At 55.8% G+C, this 20,728-nt stretch overlaps 5 protein-coding genes across 5 annotated transcripts; 2 read left to right on the top strand and 3 right to left on the bottom strand.

Annotated features, from left to right (window-relative positions):
* Nucleotides 1-374: 374 nt before the first annotated feature.
* Nucleotides 375-3,055, top strand: PG994_006386 (neutral/alkaline non-lysosomal ceramidase; the record flags this gene model as incomplete). The annotated part of the gene is made up of 7 exons (XM_066857795.1): nt 375-1,004; nt 1,073-1,088; nt 1,138-1,483; nt 1,538-1,706; nt 1,757-1,790; nt 1,832-2,844; nt 2,945-3,055. The coding sequence occupies 7 exons, from the start codon at nt 375-377 to the stop codon at nt 3,053-3,055; spliced, it is 2,319 nt and encodes a 772-aa protein (XP_066717064.1).
* Nucleotides 2,939-5,370, bottom strand: PG994_006387 (uncharacterized protein; the record flags this gene model as incomplete). Its single annotated transcript, XM_066857796.1, has 2 exons — nt 2,939-5,125; nt 5,206-5,370. The coding sequence occupies 2 exons, from the start codon at nt 5,368-5,370 to the stop codon at nt 2,939-2,941; spliced, it is 2,352 nt and encodes a 783-aa protein (XP_066717065.1).
* Nucleotides 5,371-6,124: 754 nt separating this feature from the next.
* On the top strand, nt 6,125-9,133 carry PG994_006388 (uncharacterized protein; the record flags this gene model as incomplete). The annotated part of the gene is made up of 10 exons (XM_066857797.1): nt 6,125-6,759; nt 6,843-6,915; nt 6,973-7,194; nt 7,250-7,342; nt 7,412-7,753; nt 7,812-8,401; nt 8,463-8,508; nt 8,564-8,586; nt 8,647-9,019; nt 9,074-9,133. The coding sequence occupies 10 exons, from the start codon at nt 6,125-6,127 to the stop codon at nt 9,131-9,133; spliced, it is 2,457 nt and encodes an 818-aa protein (XP_066717066.1).
* A 535-nt stretch (nt 9,134-9,668) lies between these two features.
* On the bottom strand, nt 9,669-14,153 carry PG994_006389 (uncharacterized protein; the record flags this gene model as incomplete). The annotated part of the gene is made up of 3 exons (XM_066857798.1): nt 9,669-11,909; nt 12,004-12,486; nt 12,543-14,153. The coding sequence occupies 3 exons, from the start codon at nt 14,151-14,153 to the stop codon at nt 9,669-9,671; spliced, it is 4,335 nt and encodes a 1,444-aa protein (XP_066717067.1).
* Nucleotides 14,154-14,179: 26 nt separating this feature from the next.
* On the bottom strand, nt 14,180-17,288 carry PG994_006390 (uncharacterized protein; the record flags this gene model as incomplete). The annotated part of the gene is made up of 3 exons (XM_066857799.1): nt 14,180-16,476; nt 16,536-17,164; nt 17,242-17,288. The coding sequence occupies 3 exons, from the start codon at nt 17,286-17,288 to the stop codon at nt 14,180-14,182; spliced, it is 2,973 nt and encodes a 990-aa protein (XP_066717068.1).
* Between the last annotated feature and the right edge of the window lie 3,440 nt (nt 17,289-20,728).

Raw genomic sequence — 20,728 nt, forward strand, 5'->3', positions numbered from 1 at the left:
CGAAGCTTGACGCAACCTGGGCAGCTGCTCCTTTAGGCACACGCCTCGCGATACAAAAGAGACATCACCGCCGATGTTGCATTTCGGAGAGGGAAAACTCCATATTGACTTGACATATTGAAGATTGCTGCCGAAACTGCAGTTAATCATGGCATGCTAACTCACGGAACCCGCGGAACCCCCTAAATACTGCGTGGACAGATCCGTCTGCTGTTCTCCAAGCATAAGCCAGTTCAAACCCAATCCATATACCCACAGTTCATAAGAGCTCGATTGAGCTGATAAGCCGTGGAAGCCCCTTCCTTCACAGGGCAAAAGTCCCCTGGCCTCTTCGTCCAACGGGTCATCTCTTCTCCCCCATCGCCTTCGTCAGCATGGCTGGACGTTACCAGCAGCAGAGCCTTGGGGCTCCCAGAAGAACCGTGCTTGCATTTCTCTCCATATTCGCTCTATTATTACTCGGTCTATTCGCCGCAACCAACTTCAACGAAGCAGGCCAACGCAGTCTCAAAGCGAAGCAAGCAGCCAACGATATTCGTTCTTCCACGGAGGCACGCGCCAAGGCAACAGGTGACAAGTATCTGCTCGGCGTAGGTAAAGCGGATATCACTGGACCCGTCGTCGAGATCAACTTTGCGGGATATGCCAGTCTGCCTCAGGTCGGTTCCGGCTTGCGCCAGCGTATCTACTCGCGGGCCTTCATTGTTGGAGACGTCAACAAGCCCAGTGATCGTTTCGTCTATCTAGTTCTTGACACTCAGGGTGGCGACACTGCTGTGAGATATGGCATTCTGGAGGGACTGGCAGCATTGGGAGGGGACTATGCCATGTATGGCCAGTCCAATGTCGCAGTTACTGCTACGCATTCCCACTCCGGACCTGGGGCTTGGTTCAACTACCTGTTACCGCAAATCACCAGTCTGGGCTTCAGCAAACAAAGTTACCAGGCCGTCGTAGATGGCGCCGTTCTCTCCATTAAGAGGGCTCATGAGTCTATGCAAGAGGTTAGCATTCTCAAGCTCATGATTATTCTGACTGCTGGGATCACGTTAGCTAACAGTAATCGCGACAGGGTTACCTCGATATTGGTATAATTCTTGTGCTCCAAGCTGTATTTCGTTGGCTAACTAGCACTAGGTACCGTGGATATTGATGATGGTAACTTGAGCCGCAGTCTCTACGCCTATCTGGCAAACCCAGAGTCCGAAAGGTCCAGGTTCTCCAGTGATGTAGACAAGGAGATGACTGTTCTCAAATTCAAACGTGCTTCTGATAGCAAGAACATTGGTGTGCTCTCTTGGTATGCTGTACATGGTACTTCGATGCTGGAGAACAACACACATGTTTCTGGTGACAACAAGGGAGTTGCGGCGACCATGTTTGAGAAGGCGATGAAGGATGACGCCTCGGCAGCACCCGGATTTGTGGCCGGATTCTCCCAGGCTAATGTCGGTGACACCACACCCAACGTTCTAGGGGCTTAGTAAGTCGTCATCGGGAAAACATATAGTACCTGGATGATTACTAACATACCCAGCTGCGATGATGGATCGGGTGCCATGTGCAGCCTCGAGAACAGCACATGCGCCGACGGTAAATCTCAATCATGCCATGGTAGAGGACCCCTATTCCAGAACGTCGATCTCGGCGTAAGTAGCTGTTATGAGATGGGAAGGCGTCAGTATGCTGGGGCGAGATCTGCATATGTAAGAGACCCCTATGATGATACCCATTCGCACAAACTAACCAGTATCAGGACTCGCTTGCTTCTTCTGGCACACCGGTCGTTGGTTCGACGGTGAAGTCCTTCCACTTCTACCAAGATATGCAGTATTACGAGTTCCCCTAAAAGATGGACGCATGGTGCAAACATGCCCCGCCGCGCTGGGCTACTCTTTTGCTGCTGGCACCACGGACGGTCCCGGTGCGTTTGATTTTACGCAGAATGATCCTGGTAATCCCAATGCGTCGCCACTATGGGCGATTGTCAAAGGAATCTTGAGGGAGCCTACTGCGAAGCAGAAAGCCTGCCAGCAACCAAAGCCCGTGCTGCTCGACGTCGGCGAGTTGAATACCCCTTACGCATGGTCGCCCAATATCGTCGATATGCAGCTGCTGCGCGTGGGTCAGTTCATCATCATCGTCAGCCCGAGCGAGGCGACTACCATGTCAGGGCGTCGTTGGCGTGCCGCTGTCAAGGATGCTGCTGCGTCGGAGTTCCTCCAGGACACTGAGCCCGTGGTCGTCTTGGGCGGCCCTGCGAATACCTACGCTCACTACCTCGCCACGCCAGAAGAGTATGGCATCCAACGCTACGAAGGCGCCTCCACCTTGTTCGGCCAGTGGCAACTGCCCGCTTACATCAACCTGACGGTGAGCAACATCGGATACATAGCCCCGACAGCTACCAACGCGCCGCCGCCGGGCCCGTCCCCGCCCGACAACCGCGCCAATTCCCTCTCGCTCATTACGGGGGTTGTCAATGACAACGCGCCCATCGGCAAGAAGTTTGGCGACTGCACGACACAGCCGTCGCCTACCTATGCCCGGGGCGCCGTCGTCAACGCCACCTTTGTCGGGGCCAACCCCCGCAACAACCTGCGCCTCGAGGGGACGTTTGCCGCCATTGAGAAGCAGGACGGCAACAACGGCTGGGTGCAGGTGCGCGACGACAGCGACTGGGACCTCGTGTACACGTGGACGCGCACGGATTCGATCCTCGGGTTCAGCGACGTCGTCATCAGCTGGGAGACCGGGCTAAACGCCGAGCCCGGTACTTACCGGACCAGATACTTTGGGGATGCGAAGGCGTTGCTTGGGGGTGGCATTACCGCATTCGAAGGGGTTAGTGATGCCTTTACAATCACGTAGGGTAGGAGCATAATGGGTAGGTAATAATCTGGAGACAATCTAGTCCAATTAATTTAACTGTATATGCTTAAAGCCATTCGATGCCCTTTGTAATAGCAGACTCCTCGATTTTGCGGCCATCTTCGCACTTGGACCACGATCCGCTGAGGACTTCTGCTCCCTGAAGGTCGGCATTTGCGCCTAGCGTAAGTTGCCCCACGCTCTTGCCATCCTTGTCCCTCAGACGCGCACTCGCGCCTTTTCTTGCCTGATACAAGCAAACCTCAACTTCTTCCGCGTAATTGTAGACTGCGCCCTTGGTTCCTTCCTTACCCAGCACCAGCAAGGTGTTCTCGCGAACATACAGGGGCAAGCTGCCGAACCTGTGTTTCTCCTTGAACCAACTCGGGCCGTTTCGGGTTTTGTTCGTGAAGAAGCACGTCCATGTCCCTTTGGGCAGGTAGAACTCGACTTCCCCAGCTTCGTCGAAGACGGGTGCGGCAAGTAGGCTATCCCCGATCATGAATTGACGGTCTAGGTACCACGACGTGGGATCCTCGGGGAACTCGATGCACATGGCGCGAAGTGACAGCGGCAGGCCCGCCTCGATGGCTACCGCCGCCTGCGCGAACAGGTAGGGCATGAGCCGGGTCTTGAGGGCGGTCCACTTGGCCAAGGTGCGGGAGCAGCCCTCCTCCGTCTCGTCGTCGTCGTCAATGGTCCAGGGTACGCGGTACGAGCTGGACCCGTGCAGGCGGCTGTGACTGCAGAGCAGGCCGAAGGCGACCCAGCGCTTGTAGATCCACGGCGCGGGCCGGCCCTCGAACCCGCCGATGTCGACGGACCAGAAGGCGAACCCGGACAGGCCCAGCGAGATGCCCCCGCGCACCGACTCGGCCATGGCCTCGGCCGTCGACTCACAGTCGCCGCCCCACTGCAGGGGGAACCGCTGGGTGCCGGCGCAGGCCGCGCGCGCGAACAGCACGGCCTCGCCGGGCCCGAAGCGCCGCTGCAGCGCCTCGTACACGACCTGGTTGTACATGAAGGCGTAGTAGTTGTGCATCTTCTCCGGGTCGGCGGCGCGGTCGTGCCACGCGACGTCGCGCGAGGGGATCCGCTCGCCGAAGTCGGTCTTGATGGCGTCGACGCCCACGTCGAAGAGCTTCTCGAGGCACTCGGCGTACCAGGCCGCCGCGGCCGGGTTCGTGAAGTCCACCAGGCCCATGCCCGCCTGCCACAGGTCCCACTGCCACACGCCCTCGCCGTCCTTGCGCTTGAGCAGGTAGCCCTTCTCCGCGGCATGGGCAAAGGCGGCGCCGTGCTGCGCGATGTAAGGGTTGATCCACACGCAGACTTTGCGCACGAGGCCCGACGCCTTGAGGCGGGCGATCTGCGCCTTGGGGTCGGGGAACTTGTCGGCGTCGAAGCCGAAGTCGGTCCACGCGAAGGCCTTCATCCAGAAGCAGTCGTAATGGAAAACGTCGACCTGGGTGTCGCGCGCCCGCATGCCCTCGAGGAAGCCGCTGACGGTGTCCTCGTCGTAGCTGGTGGTGAAGCTGGTGCTGAGCCACAGGCCGAAGCTCCAGCTGGGCACGTCGCCGGGGCGGCCCGTCAGGACCGAGTACCGCCGCAGCACCTCCTTGGGCGTGGGGCCGTAGATGAGGTACCACTTGAGGCGCTGACCCTCGAGGCTCGTCTGCACGCGCGACGTGCGCTCGCTGCCGACCTCGAGCTCGACGCGGCCGGCGTGGTCGACGAAGACGCCGTAGCCGCGCGAGCTCAGCCAGAAGGACACGTTCTTGTAGGCCTGGTCGCTCGAGGTGCCGCCGTCGGCGTTCCACAGCGTCACCGACTGGCCGACCTTGTTGAAGGCGCCGAAGCGCTCCCCGAGCCCGTGCACCGTCTCGCCCACGCCCAGCGTCGTCTGCGTGAACATGTAGTGCTGCCGGTCGCGCATGTCGGCCGTCTGCATCGGGCTCGTCGGCGCCGGGCTGTAGGCCAGGCCGACGCTGCGGGCCTGCAGTGAGGTCAGCGACTTGGTGCTGGGGTCATCGGTGCCGTGGAACCGGATGTCGAAGATGTTGTGGTGGTCCGGGTGGATCGTGGCCGACAGCGCTCCCGAGCTTAGCGTAGTCCCCTTGTCGGACTTGCTCACCACGCCCGACACCGGCGGCCGGCCGTCGGGGTATAAGTCGAAGTGCGGGCCCTTGTTGGCGGCGCCGGCCCAGTGCGTGACTTCGACAGAGATAACGCCGTCGAAGGCAGCTTCTATATCCTGACGCCGGGTGTTAGAATTCCATCGATGTACGTGGACAGGCTGCTCATCAGGCATACCCATCATCAAGAAAAACGTACGATAGTTATGGCACTCCTGTTCAGTGTATCTCCCCGAGACTTGATTTTCCCAGTTGGACATAAGAGACTCAGGCCGTTCTTCTTCTCGGCGATCTCGTAGATGTCCTCGGCATACTCGACGTATTTGTCGTCGGCGACGAGCCACATTCCATCACGGAACTTCATCTTCAGTGGCTCTTACAAGAATGCTATGGATGATGTGGCAATGTAGAGATGACAATGCTGAGCACCAGGACCAAGCATCAATCGTCTCCCCGACTTTATCCCCAAGACCCCATTCCCCATACATTCATATCGTCCCCATGGACCATTTCGGATCGCGGGCCGATGGGGCGTTTTCTGGCCACTTATGGGGAGACATCATGGCCTGAATCCGCTGGGCCTGCAGTAATAGCATATCCACGCATTGGTGTTTATTGGATTGCGGGGAGTATCGGAATCCAATGTGAGAATGTGCATGTCCATCAAGTCGGTTGTCGGCTGAAATGTGTCCGTTTGGACATGCTCTCAGTCTGCATGCCGCTATTCCACCAATGGGAACAACTCCAGGGGACATCCTTCCCTTTACCGGGTTTACCCCCCATCATGTTCTCCAAATTTGCGGCTTGGATTCACCTCTCGCAACTATCAACAATGACGCCTGAGAGTATAAGCTCCACTATCTGACGAGCAGCGCAAGTACCACACTGAGTCCTGGAAGGGGATTACCCGCCAAGGTCACCATTATGGCGTCTTCGGCTGTATCCTCGGTGGAGAATCCAAGGGCTTGGTTTCCATCATACTGCCAAGTACATGACTTGCTTAAGCAGTTATTCCCTGAACATGCTTAGACGAGGTTGTGGCCAAAGTTGTATTTGATCCGGTTCTTAGTATAAGGCTAGGACTGTTGCCCTTCAATACGATGCAAGAAGCAAATTAGTTGTCGCCGGCCTCTCCTCTAGGAGTATACAACAATGCTGTTATCATACTTCTCCTTTTCGCCACGTTGCTGCCTGCCTCTGTGCAAGCAGCGGACGACGCTGTTACGGGCCAGCCTTTATGTAAGGACCCCAAAGCGTCCGTTGAAGCTCGCGTTGAAGATATCTTGTCGCGCATGACCATCGAGGAGAAGACGTCCCAACTCGTACAGGGCGATCTCCGTAACTGGCTCAATGTGACAGACGGCACCTTGAACACGACGGGGTTGGAGTGGAGCATGAAGTACCGCGGCGGCTCCTATTACATCTACGCCGAGGGTCCCAACTCTTGGAAGTACGTCAACGACGGCGTGAAGATCGCCCAGGACTACCTGATGCACAACACGACTTTGGGCATACCGGCCTGGGTGCAGGGCGAGTCGATCCATGGCTTCCTCCTCCCCAACGCGACCATCTTTAACTCCCCCATCGGCTACGCTTGCTCCTGGAACCCCGAGCTGGTCGAGAAGATGGCCGTGGCCACGGCCAAGGAGGCTCTCGCACTCGGCGTGAACAATCTCTTTGCGCCCTTGGCGGACCTCGCCCGTGAGCTGCGTTTTGGTCGCGTCGAAGAGACTTTTGGGGAGGACCCCTTTTTGTAAGCCTCCTCTTTCCTCGTGACTAATTGATTGCCTAGACTTGTTGTGCACGTTAGACTGAGCTGGACTAATCAACGGCCAGAACTGGTGAGATGGCCTACCACTATGTGAAGGGTCTCCAAGCCAGTAATGTGTCGGCCATGGTGAAGCATTATGTAAGTACAAACATGTCACCAATTGTATGCCATGAATGACGGCTGATCATGACAAAGGCTGCATTTGCCTCTCCCGAACAAGGCCTCAACACAGGACCCGTACACGGGGGCCGAAGGGAGCTCTTGACGACCTACCTCCCTCCCTTCAAGCGAGCCATCATTGATGGAGGCGCTCACTCTATCATGTCTGCTTATAGCGCTTACGACGGGGTGCCCGCTGTGGCCGACAAGTACATGCTCACTGACATCCTTAGGGATTCCTGGGGCTATAAGTATTTTGTAAGTTTCAAGCGCCAAATAAGAAACCTCGGTTTTTTCAACTGAGAACCCGCAGGTTATGAGCGATGCAGGTGCAACTGATCGCCTCTGCAACGAGTTTGCCATGTGTGAAAATGACCCTATTGACTCCGAAGCTGTGGTTAACTATGTAAAGCCCCTCGCACGATTCGAGTAACTTCTCAGCTTCAGTTTCAAGCTGACCGTTTTCTGAATCTAGGCTTTGCCCGCCGGGAATGATATCGAGATGGGCGGAGGCTCGTACAACTTCGAGAAGATACCGCAGATGGTGGAGTCCGGCAAGCTATCTATTGATGTTGTCGACGAGGCGGTAAGACGCACGCTCCGAGCCAAGTTCGCGGCTGGCCTCTTCGAGAACCCCTATCTTGGCGTCCCCGACGAGGAGCAAGCGAAGCACATCCATACAGATCAGACGGTGGAGCTTGCCAGACAGCTTGACGCAGAGTCCATTGTACTTCTCGAGAACCATGAGAACGTCTTGCCGCTAAGGAAAGACGCAAAGATCGCCGTAATCGGCCCCATGGCACATGGCCTGATGAATGTGCGGAAAAGCCACCCCTTTTATTTGAAGGACAGAAATCAGGCTAATGTGAATTCAGTATGGTGATTACACGGCAGCCGAGTCGGCCAGTCGGGGAGTGACCCCTTTTGACGGCATCCGCGCCGCCAGCAGCGGCCAAGTCACCTATGCAGAGGGCTGCGAGAGGTGGTCGAGCGACCGCACCGGCTTCGCGTCGGCCGTCTCTACCGCCATGGCCGCCGACGTCGCCGTCGTGGTCGTGGGCACGTGGTCGCGGGACCAGCGCGAGCTGTGGGCGGGCCTCAACGCCACCACGGGCGAGCACGTCGACGCGCACAACCTCGACCTCGTGGGGGCCATGCCGCACCTCGTCCGGGCCGTTCTCGACACGGGCCGGCCGACCGTCGTCGTCTTCAGCTCCGGCAAGCCCGTGACGGAGCCGTGGATCTCGGACCGCGCCGCCGCGCTGGTCCAGCAGTTCTACCCTTCGGAGCAGGGGGGCGCCGCGCTGGCCGATGTGCTCTTCGGCGATGTGAACCCGTCGGGGAGGCTCGCGGTCGGGTTCCCGTATGATGTCGGGACTACGCCCGCCTACTATGATTACCTCAACTCGGGCCGGATGAGCACGAGCCCGGATCCGGGCGCGGCGTACGAGAACGGGACTATGAAGTAGGCCTTGAAGCTTTCCGTTTCGTATAAAGCAGGGGCGATGACTGATACAGTGTTACAGGTTTGGACATGCCTATGTCTTACAGACACCAGAGCCCCTTTACGAGGTAAGAGGCAGGCAACCCAGATGCACGCTGACGTTAATGGCTAACACCTTAATAGTTCGGCTACGGGCTCTCGTTCAGGTAAGAATGACGACTGCTTATCATAACCCGCAACCTCCCCTCTCCGTTCTTCCCTTTTAGTCTCTCACTATATCTAGAATCAGTCCGAGTTTTTCTACCTTCACCGCCAGAACTAACCCAAACGTGCCACACACACAGTACATTCAAGTACAGCAACCTGAAGCTTTCCCAGACCACCGCGACAGCCGCCGACACCATCGCCGTCTCCGTGGACGTGACCAACGAGTCGGCCCGCGACGGCGCCGAGGTCGTCCAGCTCTACGTCAAGGACGTCATCAGCAGCGTCGCCGTCCCGAACCTGCAGCTGCGCGGGTTCGCCAAGGTGCCCATCGCGGCGGGCGCCACGGAGTCGGTGGAGATGCGGCTCAAAGTGCAAGACCTGGGGCTGTGGGATATCGGCATGAAATACGTGGTGGAGCCGGGCGAGTTCAAAGTGAGTATATAGACTACGCCGTGCCTGTTGTGGGTATAGCTAACATTCACGTAGGTGTTCGTGGGTAGCTCGAGTAAAGACTTCAGGGCAAATGCGACGTTCACGGTAGGATAGGGTAAGCACTTTCAAGATACATCATAACACGTAGGACATCGATACAATTCACGATCTAAGGCCACGACGGGTTATCTAGAACTATACAATTGAATAAAGACCGGCCTGATTAGTGGTAACCAGACGGGACAAATATGTTACGTAAGGTACATGTATATATATGATATAATACAGTATGTTATGGTGCTACATATCTAAAAGCCCATAGCTCTGCTCTGTAACCTTTTGATTTCCCAAAGTTGAATAAGAATGACCGTAAAACACACCAGAATTTCAATGGCAATGCTATGCTATGCTACGCCGCCGCCGCTCCCAAGTTCCATATGCCGTGGGTAAGGTGGTGGGTAGTTTAAAGGTACGTGCTCATTAGATATATACAAAATATAGGGGTGGATTGCTTTTGTTCGCAAGAGAATGGTAAAGAGGGAATCTAGTGATGAATTCGTACGTGATAGTATATATCTATACGTCGTCCATCATCTATCTAGTACGAGGGAGGGAGAGAAAAGAGGAAAAAATGACGGAAGGTAGATTCTTAGTATCTCAGCTGAATCTTGGAGGTATGCTGGTGAGCTCCTTCGAGCCAGTTCCTGTTGTTGGATCCGGTTTGCGCGGCGCGTTGCCACATGCCCTGACCACCAAAGTCGGCGCTAACCTCGATAGCGGCCGAGGGCTTGCTGGTCTTGCGTTGCGGGCGATCGCTCATAGACATCTGGACGCTAGGGAGGCTGGGGGTCGCAGTGCGGCGGACAGGAGTCCACATCATTCCCTGAGAAGCCTGGCTTGTGGCTTGAGCGGGCTTCGACCAGAGCATCGACTGCTTGAGCTGCGGCGCGGCCTGAGGAGCAAGCGCAGCGGCGGGCTTGGGCATAACGGACATTCTCGGCATCGGTACCACCAACACGGGCCGAGCCGACTCGTTGAGGAATGAGATGCGGCCGGCCAAGGCAGCAACCTTGCCGCCGCGGCTGAGGGGTCGCGGTGGTGTGAACGGACGTGCCTGGGGCTTCTCCTGCTTCTGCTGGACCAACCGGGGCATAGCGGGGTGCGCCGTCTCGGAAGTAGTGCTTGTGGCCGATCCGAAGAAGACCGGGTGCTTGGAGGCAGCGTCGTAGGTGTACCCGATAGCGGCAGGGTGGACGTCCTGAGCATTGGTCAAGAGAGAGGAGGCCATGAAGACGGGGTGGCGCTTCGACGAGTCAAAGGCGGCGTGGCGCTTGGATTGGGCAATGGCCTCTCGTAGCTCGTCCCCCCACTGAGAGTACGGAACCTGTCCTCTCGAGAACCTCTTGTCGGGGTAGCTGGCAGCGATAGCCTGGGCGAGGGCCTGTGACCATTGCCTGGGAGAGGAGTTGCTTCTCTTGACTCTCGTGGTGGGTCCGCTAGCCTTGATGGCTGCCTGAAGAGCTTCGTCCCACTGGGACTCGGAGGCATGGACGAGAGCGAACCGGGTGTTGGGGTAGCTGGCAGCGATGGCTTCCGAAAGAGCTGCATCCCAGTTGCCGCGGAAAGCGACAGGCTGTCGATATTGATGTCGGGTAGCGGTATGGGCCGGCTTGACAGGTGCAACAAAATCCAAGTTCTTGATGACAATTTCCTCGTCGAGGTTCTTGATAGGCAAAGGCTCGTCCAGGCGCAATTCTTCATCCAAGTTCTTCACAACGAACTCTTCGGGGGACTCGGGAACCTCGGGAACCTTGGGGAGTTCAGGCTGCTCGGGGAGGTTGGGGACATCCGACTCCGACTTCTTCTTGCGTCCGAACCAGCCGCGGAGGCTGAACCCGCTTCGCGTAGACTCGGCGACGGAGGGCGCAGTAGAGGCCTTGGTAGCGGTAGTGTGGACAGAGGAAGTATCAGTGGTAGGAGAAGACACTGTGGAGCTGGTTGATGCGACAGAGAGCAGCGAGGGGCTTCGGGGCCGGATGGTGGAGATGGTAATCCAGTCATGCTCAACAACGGTGGTAGCACTGGGGCTCCACATGCGGCTAGACTCAATGGTTGGAACGGCAGTGGTGATCTGTCGAGGCTTCCTGGTCATGTGCAGCGCAGCTGGCTCTGCGTCCGTGGTCCGGTAGACTGTTCGCTCCGAATCAAGCTTGAAAAGGCCAGCCGAGGAGGCAGGAAGGGATGCGGGTGCGGGGAGAGAAGCAAACCCAGAGGGCAGGGCCCACAGACCCTCGTCACCGGAACCCTCCGTTGCTCGTGGAGCAACCCACAGCTGCTGAGAAGTCAACTGCGGGACAGGCTCTTGGGATGCTCGGGGCTTTGTTGTCATAGAAATCGCGGCAGGCAGCTTGGAGGTTCGGCGATAGTCAGCCCTGGGGGCGCTGGCATCGAACAGACCCTCGGTCTCAGAAGAGGCGATGGTAGCGGCGGGCTGGTCCCAGAGCGAGGCAGTGATTTGTCGAGCTTCGGGCTTAGCGACGGGGGCAGCGACGGGGCCAGCGGCAAACACCGGGATGAGGGAAAGCAGGGCGACACTTTCGGCGGACTCGGACCACAACAATCCAGTCGAGCTAGCGAAGTCGACCTCCTGCGGCATCCAAAGGTTGTAGCTCTCGATTGAAGGCATCTCCTCAAAGCGAGGCTGAGGTCGAGCCGTCGCCATCTGCTGCGGGATGTAGCTTTGCCAAACAGCAGCATCCGGCTGTGAGAGGCCAAATGTCTGCTGCTTCTGCACTGAAGGCTTGCTCCACATCATTGACTTAGGAGTGCTCTCGGTTTCCAACGACCAGAGTTTGGTGCTTTGGATCGGCTGAATCTCCCCTCTTCTTGACTGAGTTCGGGTCATACCAATATTAGAGGGAATGTAGGATGTCCAGGCAGCAGTATTCGGCTGCGGGGAGACCGAATGTTTGCTTCCTCTGCACTGAAGGTTTGCTCCACATCATCGTCTTCTTGGGAGTGCTCTCGGTCTCCAAAGACCAGAGTTTGGTGCTTTGGATCGGCCGAATCTCCTCTTTCCTTGACTGAGCTCGAACCATACCAACATCAGAGGGAATGTAGGACGCCCAGGCCGAAGCAACAGGCTGCGGCAGGCCATAAGCGGGCGGCGCGCTCGATGCAGAGGGCGTCCACAACGCATCAACAGCCTCTGCTGGGACTTCTTGGGCCATAGAAGCCACGGGAGCCTTGCGAGCCAAGGGGGCCAAGGGAGCCACAGGGGATACAGGGGATACAGGAGCGACTGGCGGCGACACACTGCGCGGCTGAGTGATATTCCTCACCTTGAAGACTGGGGCCCACAAGTAGTCATCCATCTGGAAGTCCATATCCTGCTCCGAAGACCAAAGTTCAGTGCTCTCAAGGGGAGTAGCATCCTCGAATCTCGGCGGGTTTCTCTTTGGCTCGGACTCGGCAGGGGAGATAGCTTGCCCATACGGATTGGGCTGGTTGAGGAAGACCGTACGAAGGCACTGTCTTCTCGGTAGTTGGGGTCCAAGTGGTAGCCTTCGCCTTCAAGGGCTGCGCAGGCGCCGCCCCAGAGGCTCTCGCTCTCGATAGGGGCAAGCTCGACGGTCCTGGGCTGGGGCCTGAGGATATCTGACTCGTCGGACATGTAGCTCGCCCAGGTGTCTCGGTCTGGCTGAGGGAGGCCGAGTTGACGCTGTGTTGAATCAGGAGCCTGAGGCGCCCACAGATCTTGAGCATAAGACGTAGGCTCCATGGCTTGAGCAACGGGCTCGGAATCGTCGGGAACCGCATCCATACCGGAGTACTCTTCGCCATAAACGCGCTCAAAGTCTGGCGACATCTCGGATTCGTATTCGTCAAGAGAAGTCCCGCCCATGGTCGGCAGGGTCAAACTGTCTCTTCCCGGCAATCCCTCGTCGGTCTTGAGAAGGCTGGCGATCTCCCAAAGCGTCGTCTCATCAAAGTCATCTCCGCTATCGTAGAAATCGTCATCTAAGTTATCTCCCGAATCTTCCTCATCGTAATCATCGAAGAATGACGAGGAGTATCCGGTCTCCTCGCTCTCCTGGACTTCCTCTGCCCGCGCCACTATGGCGGCACTAAGGCGCCCATCTCCAGAGCTCATCGTACCAGGCATGCTGCGAGGGCCCCCAGAGGCCATTGTCCCTGGCATGGCCATGAACATGCGAGGCTGCACCTGAGGAACCACGGGGATTGTGGCATTATCACTCTTCTGGCCCCACGGAAATTGGAAGATTCCCAGTGTGCCTCGCTTCTCTGGGAGGGGCTTAGGGCTTTCGATGATGTCGGGCAGTGCGGTGATGCGCTTGGTCTTTCTGGGCGGTCGCTGAGTGGTTGGACGCACCATGATCTTCCGGGGAACTGAGCGTTCTTTGGGGACTGCTTTCGTCCAAAGTCCAGCTGTTCTGGTGGATCGTGACTCCATGGGCTTCTGCCACAGGCTAGAACTCTCAATTATCAAGGGCTCAGAGGTCTTGCGGAGAGCCGGTCGAACTGTCAAGCCAGGTAGTTCGGGGAACGGCCTGACGTCCTTGGGGAGGGGCGACATCCACAGTTGGTTTGAGGAGTGTTCTGGCTGCTGCGGGGTGAGAGACCACAGGTAGTTGACTTCCAGTGCGGGCTGTACGGGCTGTTTGGCCAGGTTTCGGAGGAGGCTCTCAGACTCAGACTCGGACTCGTCAGTTTCCGGAGGCGTCGGACTGCCTAGGTCAGCTGATTGAGAAACAGACAAGAAGTTCAGGTTGTTGCGCTTCTGGAGCAAGTCATTGGCATGTTCCATATACTGGGTTTGGGCCTCCGCAAGACGAACTTGCCAGACAGTAGATTTGCGGCTATCCGAGCTTCCTGATGACGGCCTTTCTGCGCTCTGCTCTCGTGAACGTGAGCTAGATACGCTAGCCATACGTGTTCGCCTCGATGCCCGGCGGTCGGCGATAATGGACCTTGTGGAGGTCGGTCGGGAAATACTGCCGTCGGAGATAGATTCGGTGCCGGACTCCTTGATAGGGGAATCTTGCGTCGTTGAAACAGAGTCACGGTTGATGTTGTTTTGCAAGGAATGCCACCTGTTCTCCTGCATGCCCATTTCTTGCTCAAGGTTTTCCAGCAATGCTATCCTTCTCCCGTGCTCTCGACCGAGTCTCGGTTGGGTTGCTCGAACTTCTTCAGCTGCGCCTGGATAACCTGGATTGCCGCCTCGGGTGACTCGAGCGGAGAAGGCTCGGGCGCCGGTATCATGACGGCCTTCTTCTTGCCAACGCCATTGAGGAGTAGAGGAGGCGGTGGGGGCATCATTCTCGAGCGCACCTTATCCTTTCTCTCGGAAAATGACAGGCACTCATCGCCAACGCGTCGATGCCATTGACCTGAGCGAGGCTCTTCAACCTTTGGGGCATCAACCACTGGAGCATCAGGCAGAGACTTATCGTCGTCATCTTCGAGGAAAAACGATTGACGATTGTCCGCAGAACCTTCCGGAGCCGTGTCAAGCATAACGGTCATGACTTCTCCACCTGTACCGCTGATGGCTGAAGGGACGGGAGGACGTCCTTGGTTCTTGATGTATGTCTCTCGAGGGCAAACTCGGGCCTTCTGAACATCAATTGGAGCGACTGGGGAATGGACCGAGCCCCAGTTTGTACTGAACTGGGTCTTGGCTTCACTGGCCCCGGAAGCCCTGGAGAACTTGACAGCTGGAAGAACAGGCGATGACGAACGTTTGGTGCCATCTCGGACGCTGTTTTGCGTGTAACGCTGATTTTCATGATCATCTTCTCCAAGGATACTCTGCGTTCGAATGCTACTCCTATCCGCGGTCGTCCCTGTGCGACGCTTTTCCTCATCAACCTTTATTCCTGCGTCCAAGTTGGCTTCCTCTTTCGGCGATGTTTTGGCATTACGGAAAGCATATGGCAGTGGGGGCAACGACGGGACCGAATATTTCCGTTTCATGTCGCTCGGCGCCTCGGCGGGGCTTGTTGTGGCGGATGGGGGGTAAAGTAACGCCATTTTCTCGTTGAAAGTCATACTTCTGGTGCCATTAGGATGAGGCCGCTGTATGCTTCCGGCACTCTTGGGTGGTGGCGGCAAAGGTGGCAACTGAGTCGGGCTGCCGGGCACCGACTGCAATATCGATTTGCGGCTCGCAGTCGAGCCACCAGATTTAGACCGCCTATGCATCGGTTCCGAAGGGAAAACTTGTCGGTCTGTGTCCGACATTCTCCGGATCGGACGCGGTCGGTCGAGTATCGACATGCTCGACTCTGGCGAGTCAGGAGGCCCATTGGGCGTCTTGCTGGCGCCTTGAATGATATCATTCACGTAGTCCGGGTCATCATATATGATGCTGTTGATGAACATCACTGTCTCCTGCCTTTCCTGGCCTTTTTCTTTTTCATCCTTATCCTCTTCCGACACCCTCCGCGTTGATCGAGCTCGTGGGTTTGACGGTAGGCCGGTAGTGGGTCGACGTTGCAGCGGTGTTTTCACTGGCTCGGGTGCCTTCTCCTCCTCTACAGGTGGTGGGCGTGGCCTCGGGATGGGAATTCGCACGGGTTGTCCTGGCGTAACAGGCTTAAAGCTAGGGGTCCTCGCAGACGTCGTCGTCTGTCGCGGGGAACGCCGTCGCACAGCGTCCTCGTTCGGGGAAAGCTGGACGCCTGAGCTGGATGACGCGTTGCCTCCCACCGATAAGGCCTCATCACTCTGCGGCGCCTGTGATAGGGATTGCAGTCTATCAATTGGATACCCATCTTTTCCAGAGATACTTGGGAAGCTAATCGGCTCTTCCTTGTCGTTCTTGGAAACATTTTGCGGCGGTTGTGGTGCAGGACGTGTGGCGATGAGCGTCGGGGTGTTTCGAACCTGGGTTGTCGAGTTCCGAACTTGAGTGGTAACAGCTCTCCTTTCCTTCTCATTTTTCCAAGCCGTTGCAAGATCAATGGTCGGTATCTTATTCAGAGCATCTTGCATGTCGGGCGTTTCTGCGGGAATAGGGTTAGAGATGGCCAGCTTTCCAGCTCCCTTCTTCGACTTGTTGTTCTGCGTCTTCACGTCGATGAGTCGCTGAGGAGGCATTTGCGGGGCTTCATCGCCTCGTGCTGGTCGCATCGGTGGGAAAAGCTGCCCTTGGACTGGGTGGCCGCCGAGTCCAACCACCCCAGTGATTGGTCTTGAAATTGACGGCAATCCATTCTCATCTCTCTTCATGTTTTCGTTGAAGAATGTGGTTACAGTCGTCTCGGCGCCCTTCAGCTCGGCGTATCTCGATGGAGGATAGTCGTCGGTGTCAGCCGTTGAAATATCCCTGTTGCGATTATAGTTCTGAGGAGTGGGCGACACTGGCAGTTGCTGGCGGCTTTCCCTCCCAGCTCCCAATACGCCAACAGACACCGTCACCGTCACCAAGGCTAACGATTTACATAAGCAAACATATTCGCAATGGGGTAAATAGCAATAGAGAGCTTACCAGTTAAGATGAAGAGACCTATAGCTGGGATAGTAGTCCTAAGCAGCAAGTCAATTGTGCGAAGTCCAAGGAGCAAAGTCACACTTGTTCCCATCCAGACGGCCAGGGCGGTAATGGTAAGGAGGATTGCCTTCCGCTTGCCCGCGTCCTGGCTGCCCTTGTCGAGCGAGAAGGCCCTGATGGCTAGAGTGACGAGCATCACGGCGTCCATGGCAATAACGACAATCGCTATCGGGAGGAGATTTGACGCCGGCACACACGTCGAATTAAATTGTGGTCGGGTTTCGCCCACGAATACCATGCCCACGATGAATCGCGCCAACACCAGGAATTGTTGGATTTTGCCGAGCACCGAAGGTGTCCCCTCCTTCGCGACTGCCCATACGAGAAATTGCTGAATAGCTGTCCGCGCCACCTGATCGAAGAGCGACGAAATAATGACGGCGATTTGGCATTGCGACGAGGCTGTCGGTGCCAGAAGCGTCGAGATGAATCCCCCCAATGCCCAGAGACCGGATGTCGCCAAAAATATCATGAGGGCCAGCCTCAGGCCGTCCCGGAAGATTGCTGAGCCATGACCTTTAAGGTAAAGAATGAATCCTGCTGACGCTGTGTTGAACAAGATACCACTAGAGATAGACACAAACACGCGACATCATTAGCAAGCAGAACAACAGCCTGGCTGCCAGGCACCTATACTACTTACAAAGCAAAGGCAGCAATCAGAGGCTGAATGCTTCCTGTTGTTGCCATGGTTGCGGCGCCGAGCAACGGCGTCCTGCGACCGTGGTAGGGTGAATTTCCCAGTCAATGGGTGGAGTTTGGAAATATATTATTGCTGGCGAAGTGAATAGATCATAGTGAGTGTGGTTGAAGCGTCTTTCTCTACAGGGCCTGAGGCGACGATGTCTTCGGAGATAGTTTAGGGCCCTGGATGGTTCGAAACAAGACGGACGAAAGAGAAGAGATTGTTCGGCAGCAGCAAAGGTGACCAGAACTGTGGGATGCAGTCCTCTCGGTTCTCTCCCTCATGCTCTCCCTCCCAGATAGACTCTGCCGGTTGACATCCGGCGCTTTCGTCCACACCCCGTCGCGTTACACCCACTACGCTCTAGAATTGGCTGGGCATTCGTGTGTGGCCATTCTTTAGACGTGGGTTACATGGCTGGGTCAAACGGGGCCGTGTTCGAGATGCCTCAATTAGTATATAATGCCGTGAAGGGTAGCGGACGCTGGTTGGCTGATTTGCAAGGCTGACGGGCCCAGGGCACCCCGACCCCTGCCAACCTAGTTGGACTTGAAACTCAACTTGTAACAACCATCGATCGACATGGGCGCTCGCAAAAGCTGACATATTAATAAATCACCGGCTGCCACCCTTCTCTCATAAGGATTTCTGGACATCTGATCTCTCATGTCTTCGTCCAATGTTGTCATTGCTGGCCAACCCCACGACACAACCTTTTGACGTGTGTTTTTCAAGGTTCTGGAGTTCCGAAACGAGATTGTGAGGTCACTGAGGGGTCTAACAGTGGTTTGCCCAGTTGCCTGCACCTCCTCCTAGAGGGAAAGAAGGAGATAGACAAACCCCGACGTCAAACTGCCAGCGCATAGATATGAGACGCTATGGCAATGGTAGCAGTGCTGGTAAAGAAAATATTGGTATTGCGGTTCTGCTATCCGAGATCAGATGAAGCAGCTGTACCTGTCCGAGATGGCACACGTGCGCAGATTTTCAGCTGCTTATTAGAGCCGGCATGGCGTGCCGCAGATGTAAGTGGGGAACCAAGAGCGACAGTAAGTAGCCGCTGAAGATGTAGTCGCAGCATATGTTTATTATTCCAACAGCCGCATCGTAAAACCCCATACATAGGCGGCTTTAGCTCATATCATGACCATCTACGGAGTATTCTGAGGGTGACTGCTTTCTACCAGTGTTCTAGATGACTTGCCGCCCGCCGTGACCACTCTGCCACTGATGGCGGCTCTTAATGTCTGGATGATGGATCCTGATCCTGATCCTGGATGACGGGAACTACTCCTCCCACATCTCCACTCAACAACCTTGCCCAAATAGAGTATGACCAGGAACCGCGAGCCGCTGAGACTTTTCCAAACCCCCCGACCCCTATAGCCAGGCCCTCCTAACAATCCAAAATGCTTGGCGTTGCCATCGCGACCGTTTCTGTTGCAGATTCGAATAATGGACCCCCTCAAAGGTAGGTACGTTTATCCAAGCTTTCCTTTCTCTTCTACTATACGGCCCAAAAGGTTAATGGCCAACCCATAACTACGATCAATCCTGACAAGCGACTATTTCCCAACTACTTTCCACTCCGGTTGATATTGCACGAAATTAGAACCAAGCACACTCTGGAGCGAAGTGGATGTCATGTAGAAGCTCCGGGTCCATATCGATGGCGACCGTAGCAATCAATGTAACTTGAATCTCGCAACGCGTTTGTGCGTTTCGTGTAGCTAAAATTTGCAAATCACAGATCAGCTCCAGCTCCTTGGAATGGAATATGGTTGATTTAATTGTCGTTCTTAACCTGTAAACCCCCAGTTCAAATTCGCAACAATAAGGATAGAATGGTGTTATGGTCGAATAATTATTGTGTGTGAAGAACATGGGATGATTTCTAGAGAACCATGGGTATAACGATGATATATTACATGTACGCAGTGATTTGCATATCATTTTGAGGAGTGCGAACCAGGTCCAATGTAGGCACCACTTTCGTCAGAAAATGCAACGTTTCCCGGCTCGAGAAACATCCATCTAGCCATCTGCAAATGGTGACAAGCCTAGCACTAGAACCAGCGAATCCAGGTGTCGTACATAATGTCCCAAGCCCATTCCCTCAGATCACTCAGCGCCCCTTGTTCATAGACTGTGTCAACGCCAATCTCTTGGAGAACGGACTGAGGCTCCGTTCACGCAGCTGAGAGCGAGGTGCTGGACCCCTTGATTGACCAGCACCTTGCCGATCAGACATATAATCCTCAGCTCGAGGTCCATCTCTACGCCTGGGCGGATCTGCATTCCGCGACCGGAACCCTCTCTTCCCTGCTGGCGACCGAGATCTGTCCGAACATGGAGATAACCGTGATGGCCTTCTTCTTGCTGGCTCACCACCACGCCGGCTGGAATACTCAGCGGGGCACTTCTCGCGAGGATTTTGGCCTCTTCCTACAGGGCTAAGACTCCTCTCAACGGAGCGCGAGTTGCGGGGAGTAGTTTCTTTGTCGCGGTCGCCGTTGGTCCGGTGTAGCTGACCGGCTAGGCACAGCTCTTCTCACAGGCGACGGGCTACGTGGCATGTCCCTTGCTGGGCTTGGCGACCGTGAGCGTCCCGTGGATATGGTGGAAACACTGTCGTACGAAGCTGATCGTCTTCGTTTCGGTGCTTCACCCTGTTCCGAGCCCTCGTCATCGTCGCGCTCCAGCTCTCGCTTCCTTGCCCCTCTCAGCCTCCAGTTTGGCAAGCTGCTGATCGGCTACTCCTTGTCTATTCAATCAATTAGCAGCAATACGACAGCGAAGTAAAATAACACGTGACGTACTTGCTCTCAAGAGCTGGTGGTGTTGCTTCCGTTAACTTTGGCACTAGCTTCGGGTTGAAGAGCTGTTGAGTACGGGAAGGCCGGGAGATATACGGCCGTTCCTGTGCGGCGGCCTTGCACTCATATGAATAGTGGCGTGGGTGTATGTTAGCCTTTTTGAACGTCGACGGGGATGAGCTTGACTACTTATCTCGTTTAAGGCATTTCTGGCACTGGACGTTAGCAGGCGTTGCTTTCGAAGGACCGCGCCGCCACATTCTCGTCAATTGTGATTGTCAAATCCGGGATTTTGGGGTAAATTGGGATGCTCTGGGTTACAGAGTATCGTAAGAGACTGAAAAAACCGGATGCAAATGAGTGCAGCAACGCTGATGTTGATGCAATAGTGCTGCGTTTGGATTCACCAGGTGATAAGCTGGCTAGAAAGATGAATGCAAGCGTTTTGGGCGTAAGTGGCTTTGGCACTCAATTGGGGCGGTGTGCCTCTAAAGCCACAGCGCTTACCCCTGCAGTTTTACCGTCTCTCATTTGAACCCGTCTCAAACGGGCTGCAATAGTATATCACGTTCAGCACAGCCAGTCATGCCGGAACGAAGGCTGGCTATAGGATTTGTTGACAATTGCTA

The sequence above is a fragment of the Apiospora phragmitis genome (assembly GCF_038363925.1).
Source record: "Apiospora phragmitis strain CBS 135458 chromosome Unknown utg000006l:1.0-5683423.0:1.0-5690449.0, whole genome shotgun sequence".
NCBI classification, from domain to species: Eukaryota; Fungi; Ascomycota; class Sordariomycetes; order Amphisphaeriales; family Apiosporaceae; genus Apiospora; species Apiospora phragmitis.